Genomic DNA, 27535 nt, shown 5'->3' with positions numbered 1-27535 from the left:
GAAAATCAAGATCTGCTGTGACAATGGGTACACTCAAGATCATAAAAAGTGCACCTTTTGTTAGGCAAATGGTGTTTTTTGTATAAGAATAATAATGAGAAGTGCAAACAAGAAAAGCTAGTTTAAGCACAGAAGATGCATTTTATTATTCTGAGATGTAAAGCTGATATAACTTAAAATTTAGATAAACTTTTAGCAATTTCAAAATAGGAGATTTCATCTAAACTTTCAGAGGGTTTGCATTTTATTAAAAGAAAAAGATAAGTGTAAAAGCATGGGACTGTAGGCTCCAGAGAGCAATTCCTTTCAGTCCAGCCCTTGTGTGGGAATGACTAATGTGTAAAGCTTCAGACCACTGATAGTAATTATTCTCTAAATTAAGGATGAGCTCTGTCCAATCTTCTTTGATGATTAAGAAAGCCAAATTTTCAAAGCTAATTAGTTTCTTAGTTAGGGTCATTGTTGTTTATTGTTCAGACACCTTTAGGGTAATTAGCATGCCTGACCTAAATTAAGAACACTTAGCACATTATGTTGACTATGCACAATAACAGACCCCCTCGACCAAAATACATACTGGACCTCTCCTGTGGTGTTCCACAGCAGAGGCAAATTTCACATCTAAGGGTGTTTCCAACATGAACATCTGACTGCAGGTCCTAGCTTACCTGGCTAGCCAATTTCACTATCCCGCTGTAAAGGGAAAAGTGACCTCTCTGCTCTCTCAGTCCTTTGTTTCTCCCAGCACTGAAAGCTGACCACAGCCAGCCATGAAAGTATTTTAAACTACATAAGGAATTAATGAGAACTGGCTTGCTCATCTGGCCCAATGGTCTGCTGCTCTCAGCAGCAGAAAGTAGCTGGTATTTGGCAAAAGAGTAGAAATCAGAGTATACTGAATGTTTCTTCACATCATATGTACCCTGCCAGCTTCCAACAATCATGACTTTCTGAACCAAAGGTGGCACTGCTTTTAATACCCGTGGTCTAATTAATTTTGTACTTGGACTGTAAGAAACAGTAGGCAGTCCTTCCCAACTTACCTTCCCTGTATCTTTACAAATTGAATACAACAACATCATATCCGCTTCTTTCAGAGACGAAGAATACTGCTCTACTTAGTCTTTATAACTGCAATATTTTCTTGCTGCTTTTTTGTACCTTTTTAGGTTCTACTACTCTTTTTTATGAAACGAATAACTAGAATTGCAAACTTTTTAGTATATAAATGTACCTGTGGTCACAGAGAATATATAAAAGAACATAAAAAATGTTTCTGTTGTGTCTTTCCAAATAATTCCTTCTATTTCCTTTTAATTGACATTGGTCACTGAGCTCAGGGTATCTCCAGAGAACTACCCAAAATATATTCTTAGTGAATTTAAAATTTCAGTTATCAATTTATCACCTGTTCATTCAGTATGGTAATATTCTTCTGTAACTTTGTGTAGTCAGCCTGATATTAGGCAGTCATTAATACGGCTAATTTTCTACTGTTATTGTGTTACTATTAATTTCCTTTTCCACATTGTTTATGAATATGTGGAAAAGCTCAGGTTCCACCTGACAATGTTTTCCTACTGCCTGAACTTCCCTAATTCTTCTTTTCCCCATTTTAAACCAACTACCATTCATAGCAAGACTTTTCCTCCTATTGCAATTTTCACTTGCGTGTTTGGTGTTGGGTTTTATCAAATTTTTGAACCCTCCAGTGCTAATTAGGCAAAACTTAGCAATTCACTTACTAGCTGCAGCATTACATTCCATTTTATTTGTGAGATATGTCTTTCCTCTACAAAAGCCATTCTGATTATTCTCCACTATTTCATATATATCCATGTGACTACTGAGTCTACCCTTTAATAAGTACTCCCCACACAGCAAGAGGAGCTCCAAGCAATCCAAATTATGTCATATCTTTTTTCCCCTCTTTATTTTTTTTCTCCCAATCTACGACTCATAATGCTATCAAAGTGCTAAAGTTCGACTTCACTGTTGGAGGAGTCATTCTGCAGTAATGTGATTGTAGACATCTGTATCTGTAGGGCCTCTGCATCCAAAGTAGCTTGAAATGAGGACCACCTTTCCCCTTGTGTTCTTGACTCTAGCACTAAGAATGTACTCAGGGAGTTTTAAATACAAGCACGTCCATGCACATCCATGGTCAAAAGCTCTGCAGAGGAAGAAAGGTAATTCAGCACTCCAGCTATGCCGGATTCCTCACGTTCAAACCAAAGCCTTGAAATGTGCCCATAAACTCACAGACACTTAGCAAATGGGGCAGGGATTTACTGCAGTTACGCAATACAGCTCTTCTGATGGGCAGGTCAGCCCATTTTCAAATAACCTTTCTACTGCACAAATGCTTCCTGGAGATGAAGAAGGGATGAATGACTCTGCAAGTGCTATGACAAAAAGACTTTTACTCCCTTGGGTGGATTTTCCAACTGGATTTTTGAGCAGCAGAGAAACTTTGACATTACCGACACTGAGGAAGGCTCCAGATTTTCAGGGAGAAGCTCTCAGAATTACAGGAGCACATGAACAGCCATGTTGTGACATCCCAAAGGCCTACCCAACCCAGCTGCGCTTTCTCCAGCAGTGGCCGTAAGATGATGCTGAAGAAAAGTAAGAATGAGGCAGTCATATCTGACATTTCCAACAGCTTTGGGCTGAGGGTACCATGACCCACCTCGTTGCTAGTCCTGCCAGTATCTCTCCTGCTGGCATTTGCCCACTCTTCCCTTGAACTCCCACAGACATCTGACAACCACAGCAGGAGCTCTATGTCCGGTGTGTTACTGCAAGGGCAGAACTGTACATGGCAGCACAAAAACAAGAGTGCTACGAAGCCAGGCCAGAGTTTTAAGGCTGTTAATTAGGGCTTTGGAAAAGACAGTCTGGGTCATCTGACTCCAGGTACTTACTCTGATAGATGTGGGTTTGTCCCACACTGACACTAAAGAAAGAATTTGAAAGCTCAAGAAACTAATTTCTGACCACAAGGCTAGTATTCCCAATTACTATGTTTGGAAATGATTGCAGGTCCAAACACATTCACTCCCTTTCTATGTTCACAATTACTTGAATGGAGCATAATAAATTAAAATGTTTAGCAATCTTCACAGCCCAGCACTTCCCACCTAGCTGCAAAACCCGCCATGGAAAAGTGAATGGCTGTGTGCAGTGCTCTGGATTGCAGGGGGCTGCCAGCTCTTATCGTGTGCTTATGGGAATACCTGGGGTGGGGATGCAGCAGGTGAAGCTAACTGAAGGCCAGGGACACAAGGTTGCTTCTAAAGACAGATCTGGCATTACCAGTTCTCACATACAAAATAAAAACAATAAATAAATAAAAACATCACAGCCATTTTTTTCCCTGCTTCCCCTGAGTCTGTATGACGGAGCCTGGTGCAATGCTGTGTGTTTATGGTGCAACCATCAGCAAGGCCAGGCTGCAACGTCACCGTGCCATGGGGTACTGCAGCACACAGTTGTGAGCATCATGAATTGGCTATCACAGCACCCCACACCCACAGAACTGTTGTAATCCATCTCATACCTTCCCTGTGTGACAGGCCTGGGATACACTTGTTTGTAACCAATACATAGGCATGTACCCTATGGACTACCCACACGACTAAAGGGGAACAATGCCACTGTTTCAGCCATTCCAGCACTTCTCGTGCCCAGGCAGCTGTACAAGTGTCCCACTGCAACCTCCTGATGGTTATGTCCCTCTATACCTTCTTGCCACCTACATTATCAGTGGTCTCTTACACTTCCTGACTCTGTCAGGTCATTGATCCCCCTTATTTAGCTTGAATTAGTGAGAAACTGTAAGGTGCAAAGGCTGCATAAAGATTTTATGGATTTTTTTGCTTCTCATTTGAATGTAAAAAAGTATTCATATATCTCTATTGATCCACCTTCTTGAAGTGCTTTATTACTGGTAGATTAAAATAAATAAATAAATAAATAAAAAGAAACACAACTTCCTGCTCAGGCTGACAAGTCTTCAAATCCATACTGCTTGGAGAGCAGTGTGCAACCAAATTTCTTTCACTCATCTGAAACTAGTGAAAAAAGTGGTGAAAATAGGTGATCCTGCTCAGCAGGGGGGTTGGGCTAGATGATCTTCAGAGGTCCCTTCCGACCTCAGCCATTCCGTGATTCTCTGAAACTGCCGCTTGGAAAAGACGCCTGCAACAGGTTTGCATGTGGTTTGAAAGAGACCCAAAAGAAAAAGAAAAAGAAAAAGAAAAAGAAAAAGAAAAAGAAAAAGAAAAAGAAAAAGAAAAAGAAAAAAGAAAAAAGAAAAAAGAGAGGGAGAGAGAGAGAGCAGAAAGCCAAATCCGTCTGGAAAGGAAAAAAATTAACCATCCTCGGGCCGCCCTGCAGGAAGCCGCGTGCGCGCAACCTGTGCGCAACTTGCGCGTCCCCCCGCGCGGGGCTGAGCCTCCCCGGGGTGCGTCTCCGCGCTGCTCCGCGGCCAGGCGGGGCCGAGCGCGGAGGGAAGAAAGGCAGGGCAGGGCAGGGCAGGGAAAGGAAGGGGCGCGGACAAGACCGCGTAACGCCGCGCAGGTAGGCGGGCGGGGCCGGGCGGGGTGTCCCAGCGCCGTGCCCGGGACGGGCATTACCCAAAGAGAAGGAGGGAGGGATAAAAAAAAAAAAAAGGTAATTAAAGTCGCCGCTGCCGCGCGCGGTCCCACCCTCCCCACCGGCCGGCTCCTCTGGCAGACGGGAGGGGACCGAGGGAGACGGCTTTCCGCGCAGACACGCCGCCGCCGCGCACTCCTCGCCCCGCCGCGCAGCGCAGCGCAGCATGGCCCCCGCCGTCCCCCGCCTCGTCCTCGGCCTCCTGGTGAGTGGGTCAGGGGCCGGCACGGGGCTTTGCGATGGCTCCGGCTCCGAAAGCCCCCTTGCGGGGTTGGGATGGGGCTGGGGGTCCCGTCGGAAGGGGGGAGCGCTGGGGACCGGGCTCCGGTGGCAGGCGCTGGTGCCGCCGGTTCGTGGGGGGAAAGCCGAGCGCGGCCCGGTTTGGTTCGTGTGTACCCCGGGACCCCCAGCGCCCCACCGGGGCTGGCCGCGGGCTGGAGGAAGCCAGCGCCTTCCCCTGCCTGCCTTCCCCCTGCTCTGCAGGGGTTGGTGCGCGGGAATCGGCTGCCGAGAGGCTGTTGTCGGGCAGAGAGTGGCGGAGTTAATTTTTATTTCATTTTTATTACGGTCTTTATTTTATGGATGAGTGGAAGTAATTTGTCGTTGGTTTCTTGCCCCCTTCCCCTTTATTATCACTGCGTTCTTAAAAAGAAGGCAGATGGTACTTTGAGCTCAGGAAAAAAAAAATCAGTAGCATTGAATCACTGATTTCATTATTTTTGCGTCATTAGATATGTACATTTTAACGAGAGTGGTGCTATTCCAGATGCGCTATGCATTCTTGCCTTTGCTAAGATATTCATAATAAAACCCAGAGAATCCCAAATGAGTTTATTAATTCATCTAATTAAAAAGAAGACGAAATTCCCCTGTCAAGTAGGGGAAAAAAAGCCTGCACACACCCAAACCTAAAAAAAAAAACACCTAAGGTATCGTCTTCATATAAAGTGAATGGACAAAAACTTATTTTTACCTTGCACCGCCTTATATCTTGATATTCACAAATACTTATTTCTTAAGTTTGTTTAACTCCAGTAGCTCCTCATACTGACATCAGATTAGCTTGGCGTTACTGATTCAGAATTACATGTTACTGATTCAGAAAGTATCTTAGAACAATGCAGCAAAGTTGTGTGAGGCTAATAGTTTATAAATTTATACAGTAACTATCAGGAGAGAAGGTTTTATTAAGTATCTCTCAATAAGGAAAATGCCTTTTAAGACATAAGCAAGGATGTTTAAAGTGTTTTGTGTTTACATGTTTTAATCTGTGCGTATATATGTAAGAAACAGTATGAACTGCTTTTATTATACAGACACAGCATTTAAATTGTTTTAATGCAATCATTACACTCCACATTTCAACTCAATTTTTAGCTGATCTTGGTTTTTATAAAGATTGATAACGCCTTTAAAAATATTAAAGTATTTTATTTAAATAAGTTAATATAAGTCAATTTAAATAAGTTAATAAGTCATTTTTAGAATTTCCATTAGCTATTTACTTCTTTATACCTTTAATCCTAAGGAGATGTGCAAAATAAAGTTGACTTTCCTTTTTGCTAGACTTTCATCCTGAAAGAATAAATGTACTTAAAAGGATGAACACATTTATTCACATTTTCTGTTTCTTTGTTGGATTGGTTGTGTGATTTTTGGATTAAAATTTTAAACATATGGATAAAAACTAGACAGAAGATATACATCCACACACACGGAATCTGAGGTCAGGACTAAATTAGTCTGTGCTGAGGAGTATCTTTGTACCTTTGTATGATTCTTATAAGAAGTTCTGGTTATCTGGTTAATGCATCATTTGAATTTTGAGGAGGACCTCGTTTTGTAACTGGTTTTATGGGAGTGGACTGCTGTCATGCACAACATTTTATTTATGTCATATCTAATTGCCAAAGCTAGATTTAACCAGTTGAGAATGTACTTTGAAGATGCAAAGCGATATGTAAGTGCAAGTGTTGTCATGTGGTTTTAATAAGACACTTGTCCCTTTAATGTTAGGCATCGCCAAGGTTTTACCAGATTGAATTAGATGGGTTGAACCTTAACGCTCGGGGGCTTTGGACCTAAATTGAGCAGGAGTGCTATTGGAGGAAGCATACTGTGGAGCTGTACTTCATGTTTACAGGAAAGTAGTAGTGTAGGCGACATCTTGTCTAAGAAAAGTCAAAGTCTCACTGTTGATGTCAGTGCTGCCGTGATTTTAGAAAAAAACACGCATTGTGTTGCATAGTACCTGTCTTTTTGGCTGAAGGGTGTTTTCTGGATCTTTTGACTAGCTACTCTTTCAAAAAAAAAAAAACAAACAAAAACTAAAAAACAAACAACAACAGAAAATAACAAGACAAAGACAGCTTCAGTAACAGTAGCTATTATTCAAAATATCATGTAATTATTTCTTTTTCCTAACTGCATTATTTGTTTTCTAGGTATTGAGTTTGTGCTGTGATGCTTGCAAGAAAGTCATTTTTCTTGTTCCTTCTGCATTAGAGGCTGGCACGTTAGTTGGCAGAGGTGAGAAACTGCAGGATGCCCATCATAACAATAAAGCATTGTACCTTTTCTGGAGATGCTGTTCACAGTAGAGGAGACCTTTTTTTTTCTTTCTTTTTTTTTAATGGAATGAATGGATGACTGGACAGCCAGTTAAACAGCTGGATCAGCCTTTTTTAAGAAGGATACGCCCTGTATTTGTTACGGATTTGAACACTGACTCTTTGCATCCATTTGACTTTTGTGTAAACAGCTATCGTCAGCTTTCAGTATGTGCTTTAAAACTAGAATGACAGAGTTTAATGTTCTCAAAGTTCGGAGTTCTAAGGCTTAGTATTTAAATATGTGGCTTAATATTCCAAAGCATACCTATAAACCATGGAGTCATACGAAGAAGTCAATAAGTCATTTGGATAATGGGAAAGGAAAAAATAAAACAACCCACACAACCAAAGCACCCAGAAGCTGCTGCTGTGTGACCAGTGTGAAATACGTCTGTGACTTCTCGGCTGTGCTGGGGTGCTCAGGACACATGAGGAGACGAGCTGGAAAGGCATCCTGCATGCACACCCGGCTGGGAGAGTGCTCCTGGCTGGCTGGGTGTCTGTCTCACTTTAAGTTGATCTGTCTCAGTTAGGTTGATAGAGAGGCAAAGGGGAGACCGAAAAACACCCCATCTCCTTTTTTTCCTGTCTTTGAAAGGCAGCTTTTAAAGGCAGGGTGTGGGAGCTGCTATCTCCTGTGCTGCCTGAGACTGAATTTGAGGCTTCAGAGGTGCCCTGTGTCAGTCCCAGGGCAGCAGAGGTGCATTCCCCAAATTTCTACAGAATGAACAAAGCCAGGAGATTTGTAATTATTCATAATACCAGTGCTCAGAAAATCTAACTCTAAAATTGAAAGCTCATTGACCTTCCTGTTAAACTTTACAGTGAAAGGTTACAGCTGTTTAAGTTTTTGCGTATTCTCAATACTTCTCTGTTTATATAAATCAATTTTCATTTATTTAAAGTAAAACTTCTTGTTATTACAGTGCCATGAAAGAAATTGGAAAGTTTAAGTTCAGCGTTATGCAAACATTTAACGAAGACTGTGTAGCTTGGGTGGCATTCCTTAAACATTTATTGAGAAAGGGTAATACATTTTGCATTGATATCAGGGATCACAGCATGACAACGAAATGAGTCATGATTTTCCTTGTTGTTAAGAGGTTTTATATATTTCTGACTTATGTGATATAGATGAGAGACTGTAAAGAAAAAGATCCCACAAAGCTATGACATACTGAGCATAATGTTGACTCACATAATGATCGCAGACAAGATCTCCATTCTGGAATTTTTGGATATACAGTGTTCTAATATGCCGCAGTGCTATAATATGCACCTTAAAGTGAGGAGGTGATAATTCTGTGCAGTACTATTTTTTTTTGTTCACAGATAGGCAAAGGAGAGAAGTCACTGATGCAATACTATAGGAAGTCTATTAAATGTTTAATTGTGCAGTTAAAAGAAGGGCTTAAGAAGAGGGAGAAAGGAAAAAAAGCCATGTTTAAAATTATACTTCTCATCAGTCTGTACGTTGTTGAAAGATAAATTAAATTTCTTTTATTAAAGATATCATCTGCATACGTGGGGCGAAATTTTGAATCTACTCTAATCTGGAATTTTGCACTTGGCTTTAGTAGCCATTTTTTTTTAATTTTTTTCGTAGCAAGACCCAGTATACTATGATACCATTAAAGAAGTATTGAAGCATGCTAGTACATAGTTCTCTTTATTTTAAAGCCTTTTGATTTTGTACACACACACAGCATTTTGGAATTTATTAAGACAAGAAAAAGGATATTTGACTTTGAAAACATGACGCTAACACCTCCATGTACTCTGCAAGGGTGATTTGTGTAGAGTTTGGACCTCTGGCCTGCATCTTTTTCAGGGTGCCAAATAATTCTTTCTTAGTGTGATGGTGCTGTTGCAGTTCATTATGATTATCCTGATTTTGCCTTTTTTTTTCCCCAACTGTAGTGAAGAATTACTCACTGATGAACCAATTTGAGTAAAGAGTGAAGTGTATTAAAATTTATTTAAGCCACAAGTTTATAGCAAATGCAGTAAAAATACTTAGGAAAAAAAAAAAAAAGAGGAAGCATGTAAGTTGACCTTACTTGGTACTTCCTGTCAACCCTGTGGGACTCTGTCATGTATATATTTAAAAAATGTCAATCATTTGTTCTAGAGTTAGTCTGTATCTCTCTGATCAGTCTGCCTCATAATTTAAAGGCCTTTGTCCTCCCAGGACTTCTAAATCACATAAAACCAGTCTGCTTTCCTCCTGAGGGCAAAGCTTCCAAGAAGTAATAGCTCCATTGGGAATTTGCATTAATTAATCATATTCACTGATTTTGTGGGCCATGGAGCACAAGATAATGCCTACTGATCTAATAATGAGCGTGTCTGCAGTGCTTATTGCATTTAAACTTATAAGTTTATCTCTGATGCTTCAAGAATTCCACCAGTGGAATAGAGTCTTTTTGAAAGATAGGCATGAAGCATCCATGTCCTTTAGGAGATACTTTTATGAACACAGTAGTGGAAATTCAAGTAAACTCGGTCAAGTCTGAGTGCATAATTGGGTACAAGAATCTATATTTGTGGAGCTTATTTATCGAATGACCTGATTCTAAAAAACTCCAACTGCCAATAAATATCATTTTAAGTTTTAATTAGTGAATGATTTTTCACTTCGAGAGGTATGTTATCGTTTCATTTATTGTTTACATCTTTTTTTTCTTACAGTTAATTTGAATGAGTGTCTTCAGTCTGCAGAACTTATCAGTTCCAGTGATGGGAACTTCAAAGTTCTGGAAGATGGCTCTGTATATACCACATCTGCTGTTTCTTTGTCTGATGAGAAAAGGACTTTTACCATAGTACTTAAAGATATTCAAGAACATGTAGAAAAGAAAATACAAGTCAATTTGGTGACAGATGAAAAAAAGGTGGGCATCTAATTCCAAGGTACCTTCTTTATTTGGGTGCAGTTTTACAGAATGCAGTTTGACATTGGGTAGCTGTAGATGAATTTTTAGAATTCAGGCAGAGTACTTTTCTGTAGTGTGTTTTTTTTTTTTTTTTTGTAGCAGTTGTGATTACAGTGTGCGTTAAATCAGTAGACTTCCATTCTGAAATGGGAGATGCTAGCAAGGAGCTTAATCAGGAATGTCAAGAATTTTAAAAGCCATATATGAGGCATCCAAGCAGATTTTATTTATGCAAATTACTACAATGAATGAAAACCCTCTTAGACTGCTATAGGAAGTATAATCGGGAATGAAGATCTTGGAAAAACAAATGGTCAGTGGGAAAAATGGTGGGGAGATGGAAAAAGCAAGGACAATAGTTGATCAAAAATGTACACAGTTAAGAGTATATTCATATATCTTTATCTTCTAGACCCAGGCACAGAAGACCAGGCAGGCTAGAGATACAGTTCTCAAGCGAACCAAAAGGAGGTGGGGCCCTATTCCATCTGTTATGATGGAGAACTCCCTTGGACCTTTCCCACTACAAATTCAGCAGGTATATTTTATATGGATCCTAATTTTATGGCACAAGCTGCTTTTCTATGTGACTTTCATGATATATGAAGAATGAAAGTGAGCTCTCTTGTGTTCTCCACTGATGCCATTCTTGCTATTATACCCATCTTGTTCTGTTCATTATGTATCTTCTGATCTCATACATTAAATAACTTGTGACCATAGTAGTTGGGATGAACTGGAAACCTGTAAAAGTTGTAACAAGGAGGAGGCATACTATGAGAAGAGAGCTATTCTGCATGGAGGTCAATGAAGTGTGTAATTTAAAGGAAAAAAATATCCCAAAACATTGCTTAGAAAAAGATTGCATAGACGTGGGGGGTAAAATTTTACCTACTTGTCTATATCCTTTTAGGTGTTTGTGGTGTATACCTGTAGAATTGAAGACTTAGTATGGCCTATGTTATTAGGAAAAGTTCTTACAGTAAGAAAACAAGTAGGCGTGGAACAGAAATGCAAGAACTACAGTTATCATGGATGCATCTAGCCTTCACTAGATTACAGAGTGGCTGGCAGCAGATGTGTAGAGACAAGTGTAATAACATAGTCTGTACAGAGCAATCATTCTACTAATCTTATCTTCCTAACTTCTGGCATTTGGTAGGTAAGGAAAGTATTTGGGGAGGGGGTTGTTTATAAGTAGATAACTGCTGATGTTACCTCCTCAGTGCCTGTAATGAGATGCAAAGAGGCTATCTGAATTGGCATGTCTCTGGACTGTGCTATAGGTTGTTTTCTTTTTCTTTATTTCTCCCTTGCTTTTTCTTCAGTAATTACAAGCCATATTCTCAGTGAATGCACTGAAACCAAAATCTTTTGAACAAAGTAAGAAGCAGTCTGTATCTGAATGTACCTTGTGCACGCGGCATTCTAGAGAGAGTAAATTTTAAAATTAAACTTTTCTATGCACACTCTCGTTTATTTAGTTGTTCAATAATGCTAAACAATTTCTAAGTTTGAATTAATTATCCCTTCTCATGCACCCACATTATAAAGGAATGCAGTCACAAGGCGAGCTGTTCTCCTATTCTGTGAATCTTAAGATGGTAAAGAAGTAGAAGTAAATTGAGTTTTATTTTTGGTTTTGAAGAGTTCATGCTTCTGCTATGTGTGATCATGAAAAGGCGGAAGAATGTATGAGAATGCTGCTGACGCTTTCCTTTGGGCTTAAAAATTCATTCTTTGTAGGTCCAGTCAGACACGGCTCAGAACTACACCATTTATTATTCTGCAAGTGGACCAGGAATTGATCAAGATCCAAAGGGTTTGTTTTACATAGAAAGAGAAACTGGAAATATCTTTGCTACTCGTGCAGTAGACCGTGAACAGTATCCAAGCTTCCAGGTACAGGCCTAAATTGTATTAAGTATAATATATTTTTTTTATTTCTGTCATGCACACATTTGAAAGTTGGGTTACAGGGGAGAAAGGAAGCAGACAAGATCTATAGTCAGCTGTCTGTTTAGAGTAGTATCTCTGGTCTTTGAGAGATGAAACCAGTGACAAAGAAATATCTGGTCATGTAGATCTTGAGAGGAGTTTTGCTTTTCACTGCTTAAACTCTAATTACAACAGTAATGGCAGTGAGATACTGAATTTACATCCCTTCTGGGAAGAATTCGAAGTTATCCCAGAGTTTTTCAGGGAGGGTCGGAAAGGTCTGCATAAGAAACAGATCATGACAAACTCCAGCCAGCTATATTTTTCGAGCCTGTTTTTCTCAAGCTGCTCAATCTTTGTATTTTATTAACAAGGTACACTGCTCTCTCTACTGGCTGAGAAGTGTAAGAAGGCAGATAAAAAATAAACAGCTCCTGAATAGCGAGGTAACTTGCAATACCTGTTATTGCATTTCATCAAATTATAACAGGCAGATAGTTTTATTACTATTCTTGATTTTATTCTAAATAGTAGTAATTGCATCTAAATTTTTGGTAGTGCTGATGTTGTTTCATAGACACCTCAAAAAATTGTGTTCGGGAGACTTGGAAAAGATGTTTGACAAAGTTGACAGAAAAAAGGAAAGTGATTTAAATACTTCTAGTAAGGGGAAAGATTGGGAAGCAGTTACAGTTTTTGTGTAGCTGTCATCATTAGATAGTGGTCACTTCTCCTTCCATGTGGGTGAAAAGTCTCATCTTGAGAATTGTGTGCTTGACACTCTGTATTTCATTTTGTTGACTCCTCCACCGAACTGAAAGTATAATAATACCACATGGTGCTCAAGTATGAAGTGAACTACTGAATTTCTGTCTTACAGATCATTTGCTTTGCAAGTACTCCAGATGGTTATTCACCAGAGGTACCACTTGTGCATACAATCAGGATAGAGGATGACAATGATAATGCTCCATATTTTACACAGGAAGTCTTTGAGTTTTGTGTTCCTGAGAACTCCAAGCCTGGTAAGAACTGTTTCAAACTGGTGAACACATTTACTGTTACTCAGCTCAGTTAAGTACCGATGTGATCCTGACATTTTTCAGTGGGATTTCCTGAGTAGTGTTTCTTTACATCAAAGGCTGAATTTTCAAAGGGCAGCCCAAGACTTTTTAACAATTAGAAATTTCAGAATGTCATCTCGGTAATAGTGAAAAATAATGTGTAAAACAAATGTTTTAAAACTGAGATGATTCAGTGTTCTTAAAGCAGTTTAAGAAATTCAAAACATTTCATTTTATCCAGAATCACTTATCTGCTTTAAATGTTTAGATCGCAAAGCACAAAACAGCAGTTTTTAACAGGTGAGTTTCCTGAAAACTAAGTTGGCAGTATTCTAAGGTCTAAAACACTTTTGATTAAGCCTACAGTGTGTGTCCAAGGTGTTGAATTAAGGTAGGATGTTTCCTGGTTAGGGAAGGCAAGATAACACATGAAAGGCTTGTTTCTGCCCATACCCATGGACAGGTAGGGATTTGCCTATTGCTGACTTCACATGTCAGTGTAACAGAGAAGGGTGGAGAGACAGGTGGGGTATAGAGAAGAAGTAATGGAAAAACAGTGGTTTACCATTCCTTACCATCTCTTAGACTAGGGGTGCAGAGTGAAGGGTGGTCTAATTTGCTTCACAGACAAGGAGGCAAACTGCCTTCACATTCACCCCCAAAACACCAGTTGCATTTCGTTCTCTGACCTCCTCCACTTTCGACTGGGTGAGTTATGGTTTCAAAGTGAAGTCTAGAACCACTCAGGCTGGGGATGCAGGACAGCAGCAAGCCCCAAGGGGCAGTGCTACAATATGGACTGTGTCAGAGATCACTGAAGTTCCTCCTCATTTTCCCTGGCAGCTCCTCTTCATCTGTATTTAGCATGTTCAGTTAGAAGTCATTGGCAGAAACTCTAGCTGAAATCAAGACTTCTAATATTTCTCTTGATTATTCTTTCTGTTCATTTGACAACTGTGATATTATTTAAACAGAAATATATGTTCAAATAATTTTTGCCTATTTATAGATTTCTCTGGAATTTAAAATTGCTGTGTTGTATTTACAGGTGTAATCGTTGGAACGGTGACTGCAGAAGACAGAGATGAGCCTTTAACTCTGCATACTCTGTTGAGATACCGCATTGTGTCACAAAACCCACCAATAATCCCAGCATTTTCTTTACATGGTGAAACGGGTGTCATTAGTGTATTATCGCCACAGCTGGATAGAGAGGTGATCCTTCCTTGAAGCTTATTTAGCTGTGATCTAGTGCACACAGATAACTTCCTAACTGAATTCCTGTCATGGGAATCATCAGACAAAACATTTCTGTTACCACTTGTATTTCTCTCTCTGAGGAGCTTCCAAAGCTTACAACAGAGTTCGTCCAAAATGTTTCTGCATAGGTCTACCATATTCTAGCTAAACTTGACAGGGAGACTGCCTGCTACTCCTGTTTGACACCAAGCAGTTGTCTCTGGATTCCTACTTTTTCTCTGTTCATGAAATCCCATGGCCGCTGTTTCCTCCCAATCAAGATCTACTTGAGGTGTTCCCTGATTCTTTACAGGGAAGATGAACCAACTTTACTGGAAGTAGTCAGTCATTCTGCACTCAACAGAAATATCTCCAATATATAAAACCGGAACAATAATACAGTGTTTCTCAAAACGTATGCACAAACCATTTATTGTTATCAGATATCTTTCAAGTAAGAAGATGGAGGAGATTTTACTTTTTATCACGTTCAATGTTTTTTGGATAAAAGGTCATGTGAGAGTGTTTACATTAGAAAAACTGACAGGCATGTGTAATTCAAAACAATATTTCTTGGATAAGACATACTAGGAAATGGCTGCAGGCACATATTTTTTAGGATAAAAATAATTGTATTCTGGAACACTTAGTCACTTAATGGCTGAAAATTCGCGCTAGTGGTGAGTTGCAAAATTTTATGCTCAGAGGTACATCACTAAGCTTCTTCAGCAAGAGGAAAATGCAGTGACTGAGTATCACCACGACTACTAGGGTCACAGAGACTACTGAGGGAAGAAAAGCTTGAAAAATGAGTCCACTACCTGTCTTTTAAAGATAAACTTATGAAGTGGAACAGGAGCTTTCTTTTCTCCACCCAGGAAACCTAATGCTACTTCCAGTTATTCAGAACTGGGTTTACTCTCTTGATTTTTCAAGCTCCCTCTTTTGTGTCCAGCTCCAGCTTCCCTAGGTTGTTCAGGTATTTGTAAGGCTAAGAAAAAGCATTCTGCTGTTGCCATTCCAGTCACTGATTTGAGTGGGCTGCTGAGATGGTCCTGTAGGAACTGTTGAGGGCACCCTCCTTCTACATCATATATCCTAAACAAAGGCTGATTGCAGGAACGTTCATTGAAATAACAGGGTGAGAAATGAAGCTTAATGAAAAGTAGCCATGGACTGAAGCACTTTATCAGCTGAAAATCCAAAAGAAAACTGCCACTCCAATGGGGAGGGCGAGGGGAGAGGGATTGTGAGGATGGATTAGGGGATCAAAGCACATCATCTGTGTCTTCCAAAACATCAGATACTGGAAAACAAAGGTGTCTGTGGCCATTGTGGGGAGCTTTGATACTGGGTATAGCTTACAAATTACTGACAGATGCCGAACTCAGTGCTGCTTAGCCACTGAAAAATATTTTACTTGTTTTCCTTTTGGAAGTATACAAAAACAGCTCCAAAGCAAACTGTCATATTTTGTAGGGGACAGTGATGAGTTTGGAGCAGAGTTGGGGAACAGGAATAAAACATTTATTGATGTGTGCGACTGATTTAAAAAAGTGTGTCAAACTTCTGTATGCTTGTATTCTTTTCAGCTGGTGTCCACATACACTTTATTAATTGAAGTGAGAGATATGGGAGGTCAACCTTTTGGTTTGTGCACTACAGGAACAGCTATCATTAAAATTGAAGATACGAATGACAATGCGCCAACTTTTAAACAGATACAAGTAAGTTTTCATAAATTAAGTGTCTGTAAAGAGTAAAATAAATAAAAACATACCACCTTTCTAATATCCCCAAGGGCACTCCGTCAAGTATGATGCCTAGTGCCCCGAGACAGTTCATACCAACATAGACCTTTGTGAACATGGTTGTTGTGTTATTTGGTAGTTAGACCTATTGCTATATTAGTTGTTGTGAGTCAATGGCCTTATTGGGAGAAAACAAACATTATTAATTCATTCACTTCTGCAATACATTATCTTAGAAATCCTGTAATTTAACCATTTTTAGGGTGGGGACAGATTCACTCTGAAGCATTTCCATGAGCCAGTTATCTTTGACCAGCTTTTGGCTAGTTTTGTGTTGTTACTGTCAGTGAAGTAGATGCAAGGATTTCACTGAGAATTTCTTTGTTATTCTTCTTCTATACATGAGTAGTATTTAAACCACTTCTTTTTGACCAATAGCTATAAATCAGCCTTATGTCTTTGCTTACTGCAGCCATCTAAATTATCTTCCCTTTGTTCACACTTTAACTTAAAAATTGCTGGCTCTAACTTTTTTTTTATTTCTTCAAGGAAACAAGGGCCTTTAAAATTTCCCTTTTTAGGACAGATTATATCTCAATAAGTATATATACAGCTAAAGTGCTGTGGGACACTGGTATGAACCATAACCCATGGCCTCTTTTTAATGCTGTGCCTTGATGACATTGTATGCAAATTAGCATCTGCAGCTGATGTTAAATAAGGGAGCTGTGCTAATTTACCATTCCTGGAAGGAGAATTCCAGACTTCATTATGTGAATGTGAATTCCAGCTTCATTATGATAGCTGGGAAGTAAAAGGGAGCTATGCTGCCTGGACAGGGTTCCTGTTTCAATCAGGGTGGAAGGGAAGCATGGGGGAAGTACAGTAATACATTGAAATGTACAAAGTCGTCATCCTAGCTTGGTAAATTGTCTCCTTAGGTCTAACTGCAGTATTGTGGTCTAAAGGTTTAAGTACAGTTGTCTTCACTCTTGAATTGTAGAACGGCATTTTCTGATTTAAGTTGATTTTCTTGTTCTTTTGATACTTCCAAGTACGAAACACAAGTGGAGGAAAACAGAGTGAATGTAGAAATACTGAGAGTTTCTGTTGTTGATCTTGATGAACTTGGTGCGCCTGGCTCCACAGCTGTTTATGAAATTATAAGAGGAAATGACGATCGCTCCTTTGAAATTACAACAGACAGAAACACAAATGAAGGAATACTGTGTGTTGTTAAGGTAAGTGAAAATGGGACTGCTAGAGCAAAATTTGTGTCTTCAGGTGTTACTTTTAAAACCAATAACCTAGACCTAGTTTTTATTCAAAAAAAATCTCTGTCAAGCATATCATACTTTATTCCTATTCTGAACTCTATTCTAAGCAGACTAACACACTGCAAATGAAGCTCATGTGTAATGCATAACTGACAGAACTTGCATAGCTCATCTTCCAGACTATTTCTCCTTTGTGTGTTCAGAATTCAAGGGTCTCCATTTGCTTTATCATCCAGCAGAGCTTGGTGCTTTTTCCTGATTCCACAGTTTGAATTGTTGATACTTAGGGATGTAACTGAAGAATGCTTCACAGCTGGGATTTTAACAGAAGTGGGAGCATGGCCGAAGAGGAGAGTGATGAGCACCTCCTCCAGCCTTGTTCTTTCTGGGAGTTGATTGAACTTATTACCTTGTCTTAAAACTATCCAGGCTTTATTTTGCATGAGTTTAGGTAGTGAGTTTAGGTTTGCTTTTCTGGGTTGCAAGGGAGTCCATGCACGTGTAAGAAGTTACTCTTATACCTGGTACTTTGCAGGTGTGAGATAGAAGGACCACTCTACCTGGACTCTGGCACATCCTTTTGTCTTTTAGTGCCTCTTGTTCGTTATCTGCTAAAACTGTGCAATAGCAGGTAACTTCTAAGGAGCAGAGAAAATTAATATTAACATTTGAGGATGTAAGTCAGAAGGCTAAGCTATGTCCGTGGTATACTAATCCAGTTGAAATTTCATGTATTTAGTGTAACTCTGTAGTAGACCAGAGAGTATTGTAACTTCAGGATATAAATAGCTTTACTGGCATAAGATGTCCTTTGAGAAGGTGTCTGGAGAATTACATCTGTAGATACTGCCTGATCAGCCCCACAAGTTAAGACACATTTGAAGTGGGTGAACTCTTACTAGGAAATAAATGTAGGTGCTAACAAGAAGAGTGATTGACTTGTGCTGGAAGGAAGATATTCATAGCCTAAAATAATGGTCAGTTAGGTATGGGAGGAAAAAGTCTCAGGCCACATTTAATTTTTATGTCAATTCTATTTGTGATTCACTAGCAGAGTATTCATCTGAAAATATCTAGTGATGCTGCTTACCTTATTAGGGATAGTTCCTCCAGTCCTTTTCTTTGACTAATTTAGAACTTAACATTTTGGGGTTTCTTTCCTTGTTTAAATCTTATCTCTTTACTGTGTCTCAAGCTGGATGTTCCAGAAGCTGTTGTGTTTTGTAAACAAATGTCATACAGTTTTACCTATTTAATAACTGTTCTGTGAAAACAATGCCCAACTTTGTATTAGCTTGAAAGAGGGAAAAAACACACACACACAAAAACCTGTGTTTCAGGGACTGGACTATGAAGGCGCCAAGCAAAGGATCCTTGTGATTGCAGTCAACAACGAGGCACCCTACATGCTGGCACCACATTCACAACAAGTTGTCCAGAGCACCAGCACTGTTGTAGTGAATGTCTTAGACGTGGATGAGGGGCCGGTGTTTAAACCCTGTTTCTTCCGCATGGACGCTAGTGAATGTGATGAGGTTGGGACAAGTATTGGGAAATACCTAGCAGAAGATCCAGAAACTGGAAATAGTGAAGGCATCTGGTATGAAACAATGTTATCTCTAGTTTATTTGGAGTAAAGCATGGAGGGATACAAGAAGGGGGAATGTTGATGCCGTGTGTGTGTGAACATAAATACCTGTATCTATGTGTGTATGTGTATATAGGCATAAATATATGCATGTGTACGTATTTGAGATCCTTACCTAAACACAAAAAAATACTCTTAACAGCTACAAGATAGCACCTGGACAGTGTAATTGGATCAACATAGATGAAAAATCAGGTGAAGTCAGAACCATTAGAGCCTTGGACCGAGATCTAGGAGAAATGAAACGAGGTCAATGCAATATCACAGTCCTCGCAATAGACAGAAGTGAGTACTAAATGTTGTCACCGTTATATGTAGTCTGTGAAAGGTATTTATGTGCAATTTTAACTTAGGGGCAACTATACTGGTTCAGGCCAGAGGTGCATCCAGTGCATTGTCTTGCCTTTGGGATGACTATCAAATGCTTAGGGAATATTATACAGCAGGGCATGCATATAAGAAAACAGGGCAAATTCTCAATATTTTCAAAAGTTATCTGCTCCCATTTAAAGCAGGGTTGCAGTAACAGGATTGTATTCCTTTTATTTCCTGACTAAATTTTTGTTTTAAGTGATGTCATGTAACAGCCATGAAGTTGACAACAGAGAAAGTAGAGAGAATTTTTCAAAAATAAGTTGTCCTTGAAACTCTGTTTTCTCCTCTTTATGGTGTCTTGTTTCTGGAAACCTTTAAGTTAAAAGAACCTGTAAGAATAGCTGTATTCACTGATATGTGTTACTGTGCACTTATCCTCAGTAGGTCTACGTTCTGTAATAGTGTTCACATTATATATTGCTGAGGTACAGAGCTCTTACAAATTACTCTCATTATAAGGAGGAATTGCACACTCATGTTCTTATTCTGAGACAGATTTTGGTCCTGACTTAAACTGAGTGTTTATTCTTTCTGATCAATTTGGGTATATGTGCTTATTGCAGGAAAAGACATGGTTTTGCCTCAACATCACGTAGTCAAGATGACTAAATACACTTTTCACATCTAAATGCAAAATATGTAGCAAATAGATTATCATGCTTTTAATTTTAAAATATGATCAAAAAAAAATAGATTGCCTTTGTAAATCCAATGGCAGGATTTATTTTTAGCCCTTCTGTGCTAAAGCAGGATTGTATTCCTTTTATTTCCTGACTTTATTTTTGGAATAAATTTAGAGCAGTTGGAATGAAGAGCAGACCTTGAAGTAGCTTTACAGTTGAATAATACAACTCTGTCCAAAGCTTGGATATTAAAATTAGATGTATATTACAACAATTGAATTGTTTAGAGCATCTCTTGTATCTAAAATAAGTGTGATATAAGTGTCTGCAATTAGGCATTTCTAGAGACAGTTTTAAAAAGCTGTTTTGATGTAATTTCACTGTAATGTATATACTAGCATTGACCATTCCTGTATTGGAAAAAGTCAAATTAGGAGGGAGAGTCAATTCAGTTCTTACATGTAGGCTTTGTTGTAGTGTGTTTCATGACTGAATCCTGCTACTGCATGGTGACAGAAGGAAGAGGACAGAAAAAAGTACACTGTATCCCAAAGTGTTTGCCTTCCCAGGGGAAGGGGAAGTAGGCTGTAGGGAAAGTGTAATGTATTTTCTCCTTCCAGGAGTAAAAATGCTGGAGTCTTTACCTTTCTGCTGTTGACTCTCAGTTTGGCTTAAGCCTCCTTGACCCTGGATTTGTAGGCTCCTTGTCCTCTCATCCTCCTGGTAGACAGTATGTTTACCCACATAGATATGTAAGAACAATAAAATATGTTCTGTCCATATACACAAAACGTGGAGCTTTGGAACCTTTTTCTTCTGTATAGCTCTTTCTTCTCTTTGTACCAATACACATTGGTGCATTTAAATATGACCAGATCACACTGCTGAGGGTAAATGATTTTCAAAGCAAGCCAAGGAGTTTCTGTATGGGATCCTGAACTGTATAAAAGCACGCACTTCATGAACCTTCAGCTGCAGACTTTCTTCTACCTGCTTTGTCTTTTCTGTTTCTTTTCCTTCCTTTACTCATTGTTACAGAGTCTTACTTGAGGACAGCACATGAATAGGAGGAAACAGACTGCAGCACTTTCTTCCCTGTCACCTGAAAAGATGAGTTCCTTCCTAAGCAAATATAAGAACTCTGCAGAAGCAGCCAAAAGAAACCCATGAGAAGTTCCTATCTGCTTTTGGCTAAATCAATAGTTTCTTTCCACCTTAATTCTCAACCTGGATATTACAGTTGATGATATTCAAGAAAATTGGGACTAGAAATAAAGAAATGAATGAATGTATTACTATTTTTACCATTTAATTCTCTTTTATTTTATAGATGGCAAAACAGGCACTGGAACTCTGCAAGTTGTCATCCAGCCTTGCAACAGGAATTTCCCACGAATACTTAAAACTGATTATATAATGTGCAGAGACAGAAAACCTATCTGCCTCACTGCAGAGGATGGTGATATTGCTTCTTACAGCATGCCTTTTGTGTATCGCGTGATTGACCGTAACTTGGCTTCCTCATGGAAGATAACACGACACAATGGTATGAGACTTCCTCCTCAGTTAGCTGTAGGTTGCCAGAGGCAGCTGTGGGACAACTGCCTTGGGTGGACTGTGAGATACCTTGATAAATGCACATTGGAAACTGGTCAGTAGAGCTGATGAGGTAGACTTGATCATCTATAACAGTCCCTCAGTTTCATTTGCTGTATGGGAGATCAAAAGTATAACATGAATAAAGGGAAAACACTAAAGAGGTCTTAGCTGTCCTGGGTTTGCAAAAGTTAGCAGGGTGGTACTGTTGGCATCACAGAGGCAAGGAGATGGCTACTATATTCTGCCTCTTGTAGCATAAACAAGAATTTGTCCTCAGTTTACTTGGGTCAGAAATCAGCTGCTGTCTGAAATTGTCATGTAAAAAGATTGTGTGTGAGAACAAAAATCAGTGTATTATATTGGATCAACACCTCTGGAATAGAAAGTATACGTTCATAATTTCATAATTTGTACAGAATTTAACAATGAAATAGCCAATACTCCAAATAAAAGTACAACTTTTTTGAGGCTGCTGTTACGGTGAAGGACTGGAAAACTGAAACTTTACCTCAAATTGATTAGAGGCAGGTTTTTCTTTTTAACTACTGCTGACAGCCAGCACATTTTAGGTGAAACAGAGATGGATGAAAAAAAAAAACAAAAAACAAAACAAAAAAAAAACAACACAACAACAACCCCCAAACATTACTCTCTCTCTTTATATACTTATGTTAATTTAAAGTATTTTCATAGAAGTAGATAAAGGATTTGCTAGAAAAGAAGTACCTGTTCCCTAAAATTTGCTGATACAAAAAGTTATAGCTGGTGGTGGTTTCCTGGTGGGTGCTAGATGATGTCATCAAGAGCAGCATATATGTTTGCTTCCAAGTTGTCATGTGTAGGTAATTAGCCTGAAAAGGATCCGATTCTGAAGTGTCTAGACAAACATGCACTACTGAAAGGCAAAAGACAGCAAAGTCTGAGACTGAAGACATCTGAGAGTTTCAAGGTTTATACTAGGCAAATTTAAAAACAACAACAAAAAAAGAAATTAAAAGGGACATACAGTTTCATGCACCTCAACATAAAATAACCATTATGTACAAGATAATCATTGATGTATGTATTTTTACAAATGATATATTTTCCCCTTTAACAATGACCAGTGACCAGGTATTTTACTAAGCAGAGCAGCACACTAAATGGATTTCACTTCCCACTGAATATAGTTATTGCCATTGGATATAGCAACAGAGCTAAAGAATGGAAGGGGATATGCATTGAGGTTTGGATTAATTTTTCCAATCACACTACTGGAAGTGCTTCTAATAAACGTCATTTGACAGTCTTTATTAGTAAATGTAAATGGAGTTTCAGGCATTGTTAACAGTATATTTGTTTTTGTCTTTTTTACAGAGAGGTCTGTGTATCTTTCACCAAGGGGTGATATTCCATTTGGAATATACACTATTCCTGTAACCGTGTCTGATAAATCAGGAAAGCAAGGAGTCACCCAAATAACAGTTAACTACTGTAACTGTGTTATTCCAAGCGAATGTGAAAGGACGTCTTTTGCCCCCAGCAGTGTTACTCTTGGTGTATGGGCCATCCTTGCTATGATCTTAGGATCACTACTCTTGCTGTGTAAGTATACTTTTTATTTTAATGTTGAGTGCAAAACACTTCATTTTTACAATTAGCTGAGAATGCCCAACTCAAACTTGATTCATATAATCATAGAACGGCTTGTGTTGGAAAGGACCTTAACGATCACCTAGTTCTAACCCTCTGCCATGGGCAGGGATGCCACCTGCTGGGTGGCATTGGGTGGTGGGCTGCCCAGGGCCCCATCCAACCTGGCTTTGAACACCTCCAGGGATGGGGCATCCACAGCTTCTCTGGGCAGCCCGTTCAGTGCCTCACCACCCTCTTGAGTGAAGTGTTGTGGGTTATCTTTTTTAAAGATACTTCATGCTTAAGCATTTAAAAAGACTAATATAAGAAAATTAATTTTCAAACAAAATTAGATACCATTTTGAGGTAAAGTTCAGAGTATCTTCATCCCTTATTTCCTTTCCAGTAATCCTGATTACAATCTGTGGTTGTTGTGGCTCTGGGGTAATGCGCAGGCATGTGACTGACGATTGTGCCAATCACAACTTAATCATTTCAAATACGGAAGCTCCAGGAGAAGAGGTGATGGTAAGTTGTCTGTTTACTTCAATGTAGTAATATAATGAAGATTCTGTGTTTGCAAATAAGTGATTTAGTAAAGGAAATATGCAATGAACGCAGGAATCATTGATGTGCTTTGCTATTTTACAAGACTTTGAAAGCTCTTACTTTAGGCGATCATTTGTACCATATATATTTAAAGATATCCTGTGGCTGTTATTCCAGGAGCCTATTCTCAGCTGTTAATAATTCCTCCAGACTTTAACTGATTGGTTGGAAGTTTCAGGTGGATATTTTAATTGGTCTTGTAATTTTCAACAATGAGATTAGATGGAAGTTTACTCTTTAGCCCACGTTGAATATGTGCTCATAGCAAAACATTGTTGCTGTTCCTTGGAGAAGAAATTTTTAATTTAGCCAATAATTACTTTAGGTGTCACAAGTACAATTTCTACTTTTCCCCTAAAAAATGAACCGAAGTATAGTTGATTTTTAAGTCAGTGGCAAAAGTATTGAACAGTCCATGTTCACAAACTATGTTCTTGCTTTTGGTGACTAAACTATTTCAAGATTCTGTCTGTCATGAACATAGTCCGGCCCAGGTCTGCATTCTTATACAAGGACTTACCTCTTCATACTGTTTCCCTTCTCCGTCCCTCACCCCTTGACTTTTGCCTCCTCAGAAAAAGGTTACTTTAAAAATATTTAGTTTACTTACATTAGAAACCAAGACAAACTATACTAATTGTGACAAATGTCAAATTTGTTATTGCCTATGAAGCATAAAATGTAGTGCCATTATAAATTGATGCATAATCTGTATGATCCCGTACTAGTTTTTCCATTTTTCATCTGGTATGCAGATTTAATGTAGAATAAAATAGAATGAAATTTATGAATATGACTATATATCTGATTTAATGGCTCACAGGTTGTTAACTTTGGAAACCAAGCATTATTTTATGTGATATTTTGAGAAACTAATGTATATGGATTATAGTGCATCTTTCGTCAGGATAAAGATTCAGTTGTTGGATCTCGTATCATATCTAATTGCAGATTATTGTTTTCCTCTTGTCCTAATATCCCTCTCCAAAGACCACCCATTGATTTTTATGTATGAAGTGCTAAGGATGGCTTTTCGTTCAAAATGTCACTGTGCAAGACTGAAAACTTGAGTTTTCAGTATTGACAGTTCTCAATTGCTGAATTTTACAAATGCAATAGAAATAAAAACAAATTAAAGGTTTCTCCACTATTACTCATTTTATTTTATTTTATTTTACTTTATTTTTTTTTAGGATCACAATATAATTCCTCTACAAAATACAGCTGATCAAGTAGGATGTGGAATAAAAACAGGAGATCAACAAACATTTGAAATGGTAAAAGGAAGAGGTCATACCCTGGAATCAGTCAGGGGAGGTGGACATCAGACTCTGGGATCAGTCAAAGAAGGAGGAGGAGGACAGCCTGTGATGGACACATGTAGATACTCTTACTCAGAATGGCATAATTTCACACATCCTCGTTTAGGTGAAGTAAGTATTCTGACTCCAAGTTTCCTGGAGTGTAGGTTATGATCAATGTATGCAGACTTCTCAAGGAAGACATGTTTGGGCTAGAAAGGTGTTTTTTTGCTGGTTTTTTTTTTTCTTTTGATTCTCTGCCTCCCATTTTGGAATATGACTTTCAAAAAGTCATCCTTTAAATATTTTGAGACATAAGCATAAATGACTTTCTCTTGGCTTAAACTATAAGCAGTATGCTACTTTACATTAGAGTATTTACCTTCATTAATGATGTTAACCTTACTCAAGCTTTTGTGAGTTTAGTTTGCTTTTATTCTAACTGCTTGCTCTGTACTAATTTAAGACCTGATATTTATCTTAGCAATGGTGTAGGAATATATGTACAGCATTAGAAATGTAGTTACTCCATGCTTTGGAGATCAGAAACTCTACTTGCCTAACTAGTTACATGTAAGTCAGTTGTTCAATTTTGAGTGGATTTTAGTTGTTTGACAGGTTATTTAAACAGGTTCTTCCTCTATTGTTGTTACATATGTGATTAGTAGAAATTATTTCTTTATTAAATATTTATATTTTATAGTCTTACTGATATAGACCAATCATGTGCATTTTTTGTATATAGGAATCCATTAGAGGACACACTCTGATTAAAAATTAATCAATGAAAGGTAAATCAAAAGAAATTATTTTTATGCAATATGTTTAGGATAACAATTTAAGAAAATAATAAGGTACGTTCTCTTCCTATGCAGAAGGTGCACCTATGCAGACAGGATGAAGAACAGAAGCATTCTGAAGATTATCTCCTTACATATAACTATGAAGGAAAAGGATCCTTGGCTGGTTCTGTAGGCTGCTGCAGTGATCAGCATGAAGAAGAGGCACTTGACTTCTTAGATCAGCTGGAACCTAAGTTTAGGACATTAGCAGAAACGTGTGTTAAAAGATAAATGTGCCTTTCACAGTGCTGAAAAAGAAACCACACTGTAAATAAGTGGCTGTCCTACTTTTGTGACACTGGGTATTTTGGAATTGAATGCAACAGATTCTTCTACTGCTTGTTTTCTGGGGGAGGGGTTTATCAAAACTAATTTAGAGTGGTGAGAGTATAAGTAACTCTTACATTAAATGTATAGCAGATTTTTTTAGTCTCTACTAGACACGTTCCATCAAAAGTAAGGGATTCAAACCATTTTTTCTTTAGACTATGTTCATATAGTAATGCTAGTTTCTTTTTAGATTACATTTCCTATTCTCTGTGATTATTTAAAATGCAAAACTTAGTGCTGTTAATGATTGATTCAGCCTCAAAATTTTATTGTATTTGGCTTTGGAGAAGGAAAGCTTTTTTCACTCACTGTTCCTTTGTTTTCTTTTAATTCTGTAGAAATAAAACCAAAAATACTACTGGTGGATATCAAATACCTTGTTAATTTTCAACATATATGAATGAAATGTATATGAGATACTTCTCATTTTTCACATAAAAAATACCAATGACTACATTAGAAAATTTTATATTTTGATTGAAAATTAAATATATATATATATTGTATATATGTAAAATAATATTCAGAAATATATTTTTCTCCTAATGGGTTGCTACCCATCAAACTTGCTATCCTAAGGGATTTATGGCATCAACACATAGGATATCAGCATTGTATGCGAGTATATATTTTTCTTATAAGGAAATGAGAGATGAAAAAAATCAGGAAACAGGGGTAACTATTGTACTTTAAATGAATACAAGACAAATCTCATGTTTACTTGACATAAGTTTGTACCTCAGTTTCTTGTGAGTTTTAACATGGCATCATTATAGAAATGAACATTGCCAAGAGTTTTGTCCAGCATAGCTACCACTACCTTTTTTACTTCTTTAGCTGTGGATATCATGAGACTTTCTTTCCATAAATAGAACTGACAGAAGATACAGCCCAAGTGGATTGAGCATGTACTGCATAATAGCATGTTTCAAAGATAGCTGTATTTGAGACACAAAAATAGCACCAGGATAAAACGTCTGTTTAAAGCCTATTATGTGGTAGTTGTAGAGGTATGCATTTTCACAGATCTCTGGCAGAAATTATCTGAATCCCATTTGTTGTTTTACTTGATCAAACATACATATACACTATATATATATACAAAACTCTAATATATA

General features: G+C 38.3%; 1 protein-coding gene across 1 annotated transcript; it reads left to right on the top strand.

Moving 5' to 3' along the window:
- Nucleotides 1-4839: 4839 nt before the first annotated feature.
- LOC118251262 (desmocollin-2-like) lies at nt 4840-26685 on the top strand. Its single transcript, XM_050708848.1, has 16 exons — nt 4840-4864; nt 7104-7188; nt 9963-10165; nt 10620-10745; nt 11954-12109; nt 13026-13170; nt 14258-14424; nt 16041-16175; nt 17255-17440; nt 18817-19076; nt 19267-19409; nt 21453-21668; nt 23078-23305; nt 23742-23863; nt 25138-25377; nt 26121-26685. The coding sequence occupies exons 4-16, from the start codon at nt 10701-10703 to the stop codon at nt 26316-26318; spliced, it is 2241 nt and encodes a 746-aa protein (XP_050564805.1). The 5' UTR covers nt 4840-4864; nt 7104-7188; nt 9963-10165; nt 10620-10700; the 3' UTR covers nt 26319-26685.
- Nucleotides 26686-27535: the final 850 nt, after the last annotated feature.

This window comes from Cygnus atratus, chromosome 2 (assembly GCF_013377495.2).
Source record: "Cygnus atratus isolate AKBS03 ecotype Queensland, Australia chromosome 2, CAtr_DNAZoo_HiC_assembly, whole genome shotgun sequence".
Taxonomy (NCBI): Eukaryota; Metazoa; Chordata; class Aves; order Anseriformes; family Anatidae; genus Cygnus; species Cygnus atratus.
Note: the sequence above shows the minus strand (reverse complement) of the source record. Positions and strands in the feature narration are given on the sequence as shown.

Bases quoted from the DNA above. Each gene is read 5' to 3' on its own strand.
- LOC118251262 (XM_050708848.1), top strand. From the start codon at position 10,701: ATGATGGAGAACTCCCTTGGACCTTTCCCACTACAAATTCAGCAG. The intron at 23,306-23,741 runs GTAAGTATACTT...TTTCCTTTCCAG, and splicing joins AGGATCACTACTCTTGCTGT to TAATCCTGATTACAATCTGT. The intron at 23,864-25,137 runs GTAAGTTGTCTG...ATTTTTTTTTAG, and splicing joins CTCCAGGAGAAGAGGTGATG to GATCACAATATAATTCCTCT.